General features: G+C 35.7%; 1 protein-coding gene across 1 annotated transcript; it reads right to left on the bottom strand.

Annotated features, from left to right (window-relative positions):
• Window positions 1–589: 589 nt before the first annotated feature.
• On the bottom strand, window positions 590–10,717 carry LOC108225701 (protein FAR1-RELATED SEQUENCE 5-like). Its single transcript, XM_064080019.1, has 5 exons — window positions 10,450–10,717; window positions 2,396–3,293; window positions 1,945–2,221; window positions 1,293–1,856; window positions 590–1,201 (listed from the first exon to the last, which is right to left on the bottom strand). Exons 1-5 carry the CDS (start codon window positions 10,715–10,717, stop codon window positions 590–592), a joined length of 2,619 nt encoding a protein of 872 aa, XP_063936089.1.
• Between the last annotated feature and the right edge of the window lie 1,584 nt (window positions 10,718–12,301).

Below are 12,301 nucleotides of genomic sequence, written 5' to 3'. Positions count from 1 at the left end.
AAATAATAAGCAATTGGAAAACTAAATAGAAAAATAAGCACTTAGATATCAACATACACATAGACATGTATAACACCTAAAAAAATGTATTGAAAGCACCAAAACATTTATTAAAATCACTAAATTTACATAAAAAGCTGAAAACAAGTATACAAAGCACTATAATATATATACAAAGCACCAAAAATAAAGTGCATATAATTTCCTTCTTCCTTCAATGTTTAAATAAAAAACTATTTGAAATATACATTATTATAAACACACTTAATTTTATTTCTAACTTACACAGTTTTCCATGAAATACTCCTTTTTCCTACTTAGAAAATCAAAGAAATCACCAAACAGTATATTCAAAGCACCAAAAATTATATCTGAATGTAGCAAACTAAATATGTACACACAAAACACTAAAAAATGTACACAAATCACTAAAATAAAAAATATCCGATGAACTAAAAACAATGACTAAATCTTGACATTATCATCAAATACTATCTTTACAGAGTCTTAGAAAACCACACCATAATTTCTTAATTATATTACAGAGTCTTCATTCAAAAAATTGAGAAAATTAATAAGGTATTTCAGCTTAATCTTCATCACTTCCATCACTTTGATAATCCTCTCCTGCAGCTACCTTTTTTCTTGTTGGACATGTTCTTTTATCATGACACGTTGAACTACAAAGCTTGCACTTTCTTGGTCGTTTGTTCCCTTTGTTTAATGCCTTCTCCCTCGCACTAACAAATCGTTTTAGTCCGGAACCTTTATTTTTACACTGCTCTGGAGCATGAACAGTAATACCATCACTTGGTTGTGGACCAATTAATAATTCCAGATGCGCTTTCTTTGTTATGTAGGTGTCATCACCAAGATCATGACTAAGCTGTTTAATTATGTCTTCAACATAAGCCAACTTTGCAATATCAACACCAGCTTTATTCATCAATTTCTGAAAACTAAACCATATATTTTTTTGCTTCAAAGACACAGATTGTATTTTGATAAAGTCATCTGATACACCTGGTAAGTTTGATGAAGACATATTCTCTGCATTCTTACTCCATCTGTTAAGAACAAGGTTTTTTGGGTATTTCACAACCTCAAAGTGTCTAAGAGCACAAAATGCATGTCTACATAGAAGCCCACACATTATAAACTTCTTGCAAGAACACTCTGCATGAAACGAACTGACTTTAACCTGAAAAAATGGAATATATTATACTAAAAGAGTACAAGTACTAAGCAAAAGCAATTCATATTTACTAAATACCTGATAGGCATATAATTACCTCAAAAACTTGATCTTTTACCAAAACATCTTTCATTTCATAAACCTTAATCCCATCAACCAAAGGACCAATACTTTGAATTCTCATATCATAACCTGATGCCACCATCTCTTTCTGCACTTTGTAGAAAATTGGTCGAGTATACAAATCTGCAGCTTCACCCTCCATGAACAACTTTGTAACTAAAGCTGGTTTTGTAGATGACCCCTCTTGATTAAGCCGATCAGTTTCATTTCTTTGACGATCCATTGCACTTTCAAATCGCAAATAAAATTCACACAAAGTGTCGCTCTGTCTATGAAATTGACTGAAGAAATTATTCTCACTTTCAGACCTGGATGTCGTCCTCATTAAACCAAACATCGGCTTGTCACGGAAAAAAGCAGGAATCCATGAAGCTCTAATAGCATACATCTCCCACAGCCACCTATTACCCTCTAATTTGAATTCCTTTAACACTGAATTCCAGCCTTTCTCAAACTCACAAGGTTCAATTGTAGAAGACCATATATATTTCTTCATTTTCTCCATAAAATCAGTTTCCTTGCACAAAAAGTTCCCAAGCTGCAACCAATATTAGAAAGATATAAACATTAACAAATCATAAAAATACAAAAATCAACCTCCAAATAAAAAAAAACAAAACCAATACCTTCATTGGAAATTTCTCCATGATATGCCACATGCACAAACGATGTTTTGTGGCAGGATTCCCTTCCCTAGCAGCAAATGATACAGGGACTGCTTGCTTCATTGCAGGACATTGGTCAGTAATTATGCAGACTGGATTGCGACCCATTGCTTTAACCAATTCATCAAATGCCCATTTAAAGTGGGGAATATCTTCTTTCGATAAAAGTGCAAAGGCAAAAGTAACACATTTGTCATACTTATCAACACCGGTGAATGGACAAAAAACCATATTATACCTATAATCAACAAAATATAGACATATCATATATCACATATGAATAAAACTAAACAAAGCACCTAATATAACACAGGAAACACCAATAGATAGCATACAGAGCATATATAAACAGAATGCAAAGCACCAATAAATATAATACAAAGCACTAAAATTAATTATCAAAAAAGCATACTTATTTGTGTCAAATGTAGCATCGAATGAAACAGCATCCCCATAAATCTCATAATTCCTTCTAGCAACTGAATCAGCCCAAAATAATTTGGTCAAGCGTCCTTCTCCATCCAGATCATAAGCATAATAAAAGGTTTCACAACTATCTTTTTTAACCTTAAACTTATCAATTATCATTTGTGCATCACGTTCACCAACGTACTCCTTCAAATCTCTACTGAAATTCCTATAGTCCCGAACCGTAGCACCAACATTTGAATAACCACCAACCATCTCCTTCATTAACGTATATGCCTTACTTGGTCCAATATTTACTTTTGAAGCATTAAACACAAAATTACGAGAAATGCATGACATTTCACGGTTGACCTTTAGAAATTGCCTACCAATCTCAGAAGCTAAGTCATGATTGTGTGCCTCAACAAATTTGGACACTCGATAACTGCCTCCATCAACATAAACCAAAACAACTTTTGCATTGCAGCCACATCGTCCAGAAACAGTTCTTCTATGTACAACTTCATTTCGAATGCCATTGCTTATAACCTCTTTCTTCTCGTTAAAACCAGCTTTACTACAAACCACATATTTGCTAATAGTTGTACCATCATCATGTTTCTTTTCAGCACTCTTACGCGTATCAAAACCACAAACACGACCATACTCCTTATAGAAACTCAAACCAGCTACCAAAGAGTCAAACAACTGATCAACAAATGGTTTACAACTATTATCTGGACACTTGGGCAAATAATACCTACTACCTCCTGGAGTTATACTAAGATTTGAAACAGAGTCATCGCTTTCCACACCTGATACACTACCAGAACCTTGACCACAAACAGATGTAGCATCATCAACATATCGTCTAACACGTGCTGAATCTACGCTACCAACACCTACACAAATTATGACAATTGGACATTAAAAAAACAAAAACAAAAACACAGAAATACAAAATAACTACTAAAGAACTTATATAACTACTCATCTTCACTAGACATAAACAGAGCTCACATTACAAAAGAATAGTTAAAAATAGATACAACACTAAAAAAATCAAAAACAAAATTAACAACGCAATCAACAAAATTAATATTCAGAATCTCACAAAAACAAAAATCATAAACAGCTCAAAAATAGAATCAAACTTTAACATACACAAAAATTAACATTCAATATACTCAAAAATACCTTGATTGTCACTGATTCTTAAAATATCTTCAATTATCATACCGAAAAATCTATAATATCAATTCGATTGAAGAGAATTGCTCATTATACTCGTGTTGAATCACATACAGATGGAAATATGTAGCGGCGAGTGCTGCAGAGACAGGCAGTAACGGATGAGAGAAAACACGAGAGAGAGAGAGAGAGAGAGAGAGAGATGAGAGAGAGAGAGAGAGAGAGAGCAACGAGAGTAGTCACAGACAAAAATCATGAAATTGTGCGAAAGAATATTGTCGGGTAAAAGTGTAAGTTAATGCATAGATTTCAGCGGCCAGGATTAACTTTTCTTTTATAAAAATCAATGGCTCACATTAAATCTCAGTTCTCATATTTTTAAAAGTTCTCATTTGAGCACAAGCCTATATATATATATATATATATAGAGTTAAGTTCTATGGAGTACAAAAAAAATTGGAGTATTGGAGTACAAAGTTTGATAAAATGTAATCTAGTCATCTAAATTTCAATTTTTTTTGTCCAATAATATTTGTAAATATTTGACAACCTGCACACTATGTTCTGCAACATAAATATCGTGATCAAATGGTAGAATAATTACTTTTATAAATCATAGGATTCCATGTTCTGCAATATAACTAATTAGCAGAACAATAATCTTAATACTTGTTAAAGTTGAAAGATATTAATGATTAATTGACAATTATGTGCAAGACAACTTATAAATGATAGAATATATCAAAATTTGAATAATCAAAGATATTATATAAGATCAAACTAAAAATTTTTGATTTGTACTCCAATACTCCAATGTTTTTATGTACTCCATAGAACTTAACTTATATATATATATATATATATATATATATATATATATATATATATATATATAGGCACTTGCTCAAATGAGAACTTTCTTAAAATGAGAACTGTGAGAACTTTCTTAATTTATCAAAATCTCATTCATTTGAAGGGCCCCGCCAGGGGCACCTTCACAAAAAATGTATATCATTAAGGTCTCCACCTAGCTAGCCGAAAAAAAATATAAAAAAATAAAAAAAAAATCACTGATGACGTGGCAGTGGACCTTTTTTTTTGAATTTTTTTTTTTGACTAGCTAGGAAGAGACTAGTTTTATATACATTTTTTATATTGGGCACCCACTAGTTTGATGTTTAGATTAGCCAAAATATGATAAATTAAGGAAGTTCTCACGGTTCTCATTTTAAGAAGTTCTCTCTCTCTCTCTCTCTCTCTCTCTCTATATATATATATATATATATATATATATATATATATATATATATATAGAGAGAGAGAGAGAGAGAGAGAGAGAGAGAGAGAGGTTCTATGGGGTACTAAAAAAAAGGGAGTATTTGGAGTCCCTTAGATTAGCCATTGGATCAGATTACATCCTGCGGTCCAGATTAAAAGATGAGAAATATTTTTTGATTAATTTTTAAAACACTAAAAACTGCACATTTTTTTGTTCTGCGCGTGTCATACCCGTCTTCAGCGCTGGGAGACTTATCCTGCATTCAACTCCAGTTTGATCCCGCATACTGTTAGGTCCAATCAGACGTAGAAGGGGGGGGGGGGTTGAATACGTCGTACCAATTTCTTCGATTTAATTTAATTGCGGATAATCTTGTTTCAGTCCATGTTAAATCAATCGTAAATAAATAACTCCAGCAAGTCGGGGAATATTCTTATATTAGAAATAATCCTCGGGTGCTACAAATTCCAACACAAGTGTCGGCTGCAGAGACTACAATCACTCTATTACAAACTCTCGATAAAAACGATCTTCTAATTTAACTCTCGAGAATGTGTATAGTGTGTGCACTTACAAAGTGTGTAGTTGTTTTCAAATGAAAACACAAAGCTCTATTTATAGGCTTTCCAACAACTAACCATGGTTAACGAGTTCGTCCTGGACGACTTGAGTTCGTCCTGGACGGATTCGATTTATAAAAATAAATCTAACTCCTTACAGTAGTGGAAGTGGCGCCAGTTGCATATACATATATATACATATATCACAAACTTGCGCTTGAGAGGTGAATATATATATATATGTATGTGGTCAAACATTGCGCCTCAGGGGAGTCAAACTTGGCGCCCCAACTGTTGCCTCTGTGGTTTTTGACTAAGAGAAATTCTGTATTTCCACATACTTGCGCTAGTGAAGAGAATGGGAGGCGCAACCTTTGACTTAGTCAAAGGTTGCGCTCCAATGCAGTGGTAACTTCACTGTATGGAGTACTTAGGCAATTCTGCAACATATTTACACTGTGATGAAGGGAAGCGCAGGTTTTGACTTTAGTCAAACCTGGCGCCTCATTCCTTCCACAGTGCAGAGGGCAATGTGAGCGCAGGTTTTGACTTATGGTCAAACCTTGCGCCACATAGTGCATGTATACTGTCTATGACTTAGACAGAATTCACAAGCCTTCCCATTTACACACACACATATATATGTATATATATATATATATATAATTAATTGTTTTTATTTAATTACTTGAATTTAATTGTATTCAAGTAATTCACAATTAATAATATATATATATATATATATATATATATATATATATATATATATATATATATATGGCAATTAAATACATTGTCTTCTTCTGAACTGTTTAATTGACTTGATCAATTAATCCGTTGATCGAATCCACTGAATTCTTTCGTACGTCCTGACGTCCTGTGCACTGGTCTGGTTCACGAACTATTCGAACTGAAATGATTCCTTGAATCCTTTGCTTGATAATATACTTGATCAGTCACTCCGGGTTAGATGTTGCTTCGATAAATCTGATTATAAATAATCAAATTAAATATACTGGAATCTTCTGGTCTTTGATACTTGATCTTCAGGCAATCTTGATAGCAGAAACACATTGTACTTTATTCTTCACTGAGGCTTGAACATGTTAATGAACTTCTTTCAGTGGACGGATGCTCGTCTCAGATATCTTGATTGACTTTGTCTGTTCGTATCGAATCTCCAACCTGTAGATTCCTGTAATATACTTACGTATTGTTTCCTGTCTTTTGTTGTGTTGAGTTATCGTAATTACATTTACGTTACATTATGCTTTACAATCTCCCCCTATTTGATTGTTAGAGTTCGACAAGCAAATCCTTTAAGAGGATAACTCAACTGACACAATGAAAAAGCATTCTATTTTAAACAGGAAATAATACTAAGTACAGTCTGGATCATAACTTACAATTTCCAGAAATCAAAAGTAAATACAAGCAGCCATTGTTCCTCTAGCCTGAACTAATCTCTCCTTGGTTTCTTGGCTCTTGCATTAATCAGCTTTTGCTCTGCTTTTCTCTTTGCAGCTTCCTCCTCTTTCTTCTGAGTGAGCTTGCTCTCAATTTCTTCAATCCTAGCAGTGATGGTACTCAGTGCCACTTGCTCCAGTGTGTTCTCAGGTGGAGGTTGCTCTAGATTCTTCTTCATCTTTTCTAATGTCTGGACATGAACCATTTTCTTCAACTTCTTAAAGGCGACATTCATCTCCATTCCTTCAATTTTCATGATGATTCTTGATGGATGAGCACGAACCCTTGAAGTGTTATGGACAGTCTCTACAGCTTTTCTTATTTCTAGAAGATCAATCAAATCTTTGAGCACACTCTTGTCTTCTTTCACAACTGATAACTTGACAGCAGCAACAGCACGAATGATTCTTTTGGAAGAGAATTTTCCAATCTCTGTGAGTGGTATAGAAGTGGCCTCAGAGTCTTTCTTCTTTTTGAATATCACAGAAGTAGGATTGTAAGTGACAACAGGTGCTTTTGGATTTTCAGGAATTTCAGGATTGAGTGGAGGCAGTGGATATGGTGGTTGACGATTGATTGCTGATAAGTCTAAGTCTCTCAGAGCAGCAAAGTTCAGACGATAGGCATATAGCAGTTCTGCAGTTAGTCTTCCCTTGCTAGTCCTTGAGCACTTCTCCCTGACTTGAGTTTCCAGATATTTCAGTATACGAGGATTGTATGTTGACAATGCTTCATCAGTGAGTCCAATACTCTGAATCATACCATCCTTGAAATACTTGATAACTGAAGGTTTGTCATGAATTTCAACTCCAATATCAGTGATCCATTCTTCCACCATATCTCTGAATACTTCATTATGCTTTCTGCCGGTTGAGATGATCTTATTTCTTACCACAAACAGCTCAGTTAAAGATAGATCTCTGAGAAACTGACTTGACACATGCTTGAGTCCATGGCCTTCTCTTTGTAGCTCAAATGACATGTTTACCATCCATCCTCTTCTGGGAAGCACAGCAACAGACACAGTAGAAATGATATCATTTAACACCTCGTGATAATCATGTAAATCCTTGTAATTGTTCCTGAAGGAGTCAAAGATATCTTTCACTTCGTCATCATTGTTTTCTTGAGTGACCTCTGGAAAATCAAACACAGATCTAGCAATGTCCCATTCAGCTCCATCTTTATGTAAGTTGGCAAGTCTCCTTTCCCTTCGAATTCGTCTTTGATTTTCTAACTTCTCCCTTGCTCTCCTTTGCTCAGCATAATCCTTAGAAACATCAGCAATGTCTTGTGGATTTGCAATTTCAAATTCTTGAGGAGGGAAGATGTCATTGTGATATGCAAGTTCATCAGCAAAGACTTCATTGTCTGGGATTTCTCCTTCTTCCAGATCATCATTCTCAGCACCAACCATCCTTATTATTCTATCATCAACAAACTCAGGGATGTATTCATCATGACTGTAACTGAATTGATGTTTAAGAGCAGAATCAATCAGTTCTTCAGACACCCCTGTGATCACCCTTTTTCCTTTTGCTTTTTCTGCTGCTCTCTCCCCCTCAGTTGAGTAATCCTCTCTGGAGAGTTGAGATGCCAGCAATCTAGCTTCAAGAGCAGCCAACCTTTGTTCCATAGTTGATTTTATTTCCACTAACTCCTCCCGTAGAACAAGATTCTCAGCTTCTAGATGTTGAACTTTGAACTTCAGAGCTTCAAATTCTGTCACAGATACAGTTGGAATAGCAGATTCAATTGTAGGTGTGGCTGTTGGGTTCTCACTTGTTCGTTCTGTAGGTGTTTCTCTCGTTTCACTCAAAGCTAGAACACTCAGTGGGTCAGAGGGTTTCTGTATATCAAGTTCAGTTGGTGTTTCCCTCTCACTCAAAGAAGTTCCAGCAGCCTTAGATGTACCTGCAGAAGAAATCTTCTTAGCCTCTTCTAGAGAGGTCACAGAAGGTGCAATGAAGGTTCGTAAGCCTTCGTCCTCAGTTTCCTCGTCAGATGAATCTGAGTCATTAGAAACAAGTTGCCAACTACTCGAAGGTAGTGAGTCCTTTGATGGATCCTGAGGTGGAATCTCAGGGTGAGTAGACACAGGGCTCGAAGGATGTGATCCTTGAATAGGCGAAGCACCCTGGTTTCCCACAACTGCCTTTGACGGCGAATGACTTTGTGACAAGTCCTCTATAACTGGCACACTTCCTGATATGAAGGGCTCAGAAACAGATTGCCGTTCACCTTCGAGAGGTGAAGAGTCCCTTAAGGGATCTGGGAATGTTCCTCCCAGGGGGGTAGACAAGGATGGAGAATTTGGCAATTCATCCAAGTTTCCCCCAGAAGCCTGTGAAGGCATTTGACCCTGAATAGGATCAGAAACAACAGTGTCTATCCCTGACATGGACGACAAAGTGTTAGCAACCGTCAATTCTTCAACTGTGTGTGCAACCTCACTGTGCATTGTAATATCATGTGGCTGAGGTGGTGAAGAAATAGACATATCTGCAGTTGTCTCAGGTTCTATTCTCCTTTCCTGACTAGGAGACAGAGCTGCAGTTTCAGAAACAATCTCCTTATGTGGTGCACTTAAGGCACTTTCTCCCTCTCTCTCAGAAATATGAAGTGGTTGGCTGAGGGGTTGAGAAGTTTCTGCTACAAGTGTTTGTGAAGTGGTGCCTTGGTTATGAACTTGGGGGATTTCAAATTCATTGGCACTTGTGATAGGTGGTGAAAGCTGATTGGAATCCAAAAGATTCTGAACCCAATCAGGTGCACTGAAAGACAGGTTGTCAGAGTCAGAAGGGATACCTGACTGTAGCAGTGGATTGTAAGTGTTGGTGAAGAGTTCATCAATATCCACCATCACATCAGCTGCAGTGGTTTGAACAGGAGTATTCACTTCATCCTCAGAATCAGTAGAATTATCCTGTAATGAATCCTCTCCTTCAGATTGAGCATTGTCATCTGAGGATGTCTGTGCATCTTCCACTATCACTTCCTCTTCCATTTGTGAAGTTTGAGTCTCAGGGATATTAGCTTGATGAGATGACTCAGTGACTTCTTCAGCTTGTGTTTCAGGGGCCTCCTCTTCCTGAACCACTGGATCAGCAACATTTTGAATGTGTGGTGGAGGCAAGTTCTGGTTGTTTAAGAATTCTTGCATTGCCTCCGGAAGAACCACATCCTCATTGTTGGTGTAGTTCTGATGGTTTTCCAGCATAGAAATGACCCTGGTAGTCATGAAAGAGCATATAACATTGTCTATATTGGGATAGACAGCTCTTTCAGCAGGAGTCAGCAGTTGATTCAGCACAATCTGGAAGAACCGAGGATAGAGGAGTATATTCCTGTTTTTCCTTAAGGAGTCCTGAAAAGCTCCCATGATTAAGTGTCCCAGATTTATCCTTGTGTTCTGTGCTATTGCAATTCCTATTTCCTGGTTGAAGATAGTAATTCCATGGAACCCTCCAGTCTTTGGTGCAAATACATGAGAGATGGAATTAAAGAAGAAATTCCATTCTCGAGGTAAATGCTTGACGTACATTTTTCCTGGAAGATCACCATTCTCCCTCTGGCAATGAATAGCAAAGAAGAAGTTTATCCTTTCAGCCCTATCTGGAACAGCTTCAAAATTGTCAGTTGGCAGATGGAGTGCATTGTTCAGAGTTTGTTCAGTTATCATCAGTGTTCGTCCCTGAATAACACACTTGAGTCCAAATACCTGTCCTTCATTTACAACAGAAACAGAAGACAGAAAATCTCGAAGTAGAGATTTGTTAAGATAAACAGACTCTGTCATAGCAAACCGTGAAAATGAGAATTCTGACATATATCTAACCCAGCGTCGATAATTTGCTTGCGTAATTAAATTATTATTTTCAACAATAGTGAAATTTGTTTTCGGAATCTCAAAATTTGCAGCCATTTTTAATTTAGAATTAAAAATGATTATAAATTTCGTTTCACGAATAATAACGAACAAATTTCAACTTATGTCACGAAAATAATTAAATAATAACGCTCCGTAAAACCCTAATTCCAAGAATTTTAGAATTCAATGAAATTCAAGTATGTTGTTCTACTCGAAATTCTAAGAATTATGGGATCGGTTTTGCAAATTATGGACACTAAAATCTCGTACAAAACTAGCCTAGAAGGTGAAAAGTCTCGAAAAACCCTTACGAAAAACGGTTATGGATCGTAAAAAGGTTTATATGAAATTGAAGTGCTCGTCAAGGGGATCACGATTCTAGTCTCAGAAATCAAAATGGACAAGGTTTGATTGTGGTTTTGTGGATTTGAGAGTGTTCGAGTTCGTGAGTTCTGGAACAGTGGGGAGGGTTTTAAATTGTGTGTATATTTGCGTGTGTATTGTGAGGATGAAACAAAGAAAACGACTAAGTCTAACACTTATACATACACAGAGATAGGAGGCGCAATATATGAAATTACGAGAATAGCCCCTATGCTATACACAGTGTACATACTAGGCGCAAAGATTAAAAAGACGGTTTTGCCCCTCATACACGCACTGTGTACGAGAGGCGCAACTCCCACACTTAGACGAATTTCTAAGTGGAACCACAACTCCACAAGGCATACATATACACTTAAACGCTCAGAGGCGCAACCTTTGACTAAAAAGTCAAATGTTGCGCCCATAACGGTATTCAGTATACTTAGAGAGTGAAAAGAAAATTCCGAAGTTACAAGTATATATATATGTTAACCTGGGGCGCAACATTTGACTAGTCAAATGTTGCGCCTTTTATATATTAACAGTATATATATACTTGAGCAAAAACATCGAAAGTTTCCTCTCAAAGGCACATCAATTTTGTCAAACTTATTTCGATTAAAATCAAAATATTCTAACGAATTGATATCACAATTAAATAAATTTGAACTAAATTGAAATTTAGTTAAGAGATATTTAATAAATTGTGCTGCAGCTATTTTAATTAAAATTTAATTAATGGACAACTTAAAATAATTTGAATTGCTTCAAATCCATTAATCAAATTTAATTAAAATATGAATCAAATAAACACTAATATTCATTAATTGAATATAAGCACTTAAATAATTCAAGAAAATTAATTCTAGATATCTACCACTTAGCAATTAATCACATAATCACATAAAATTATGCAAATCATATAAATCATGGCAAATAATTAAAACTAATTATCAGATTAATATGTAAAATACTGGATGCACTTTGTAAATTCACAAGTCCTGAAAATATGAACATTTTAAAACTTGTGAACTTACGAACAAATTGCAGTTATTTCTTGTCTAATTAATTAGACATATTTAACATCCCAAGTTCACCAACCAGTCTAGAGAAAGTGGATTCGTCTAGTGGTTTAGTGAAGATGTCTGCAATTTGTTGATCAGTAGGTACAAAGTG

The sequence above is a fragment of the Daucus carota genome, chromosome 6, assembly GCF_001625215.2.
Source record: "Daucus carota subsp. sativus chromosome 6, DH1 v3.0, whole genome shotgun sequence".
NCBI classification, from domain to species: domain Eukaryota; kingdom Viridiplantae; phylum Streptophyta; class Magnoliopsida; order Apiales; family Apiaceae; genus Daucus; species Daucus carota.
This window is presented reverse-complemented; position numbering and strand designations above follow the sequence as displayed.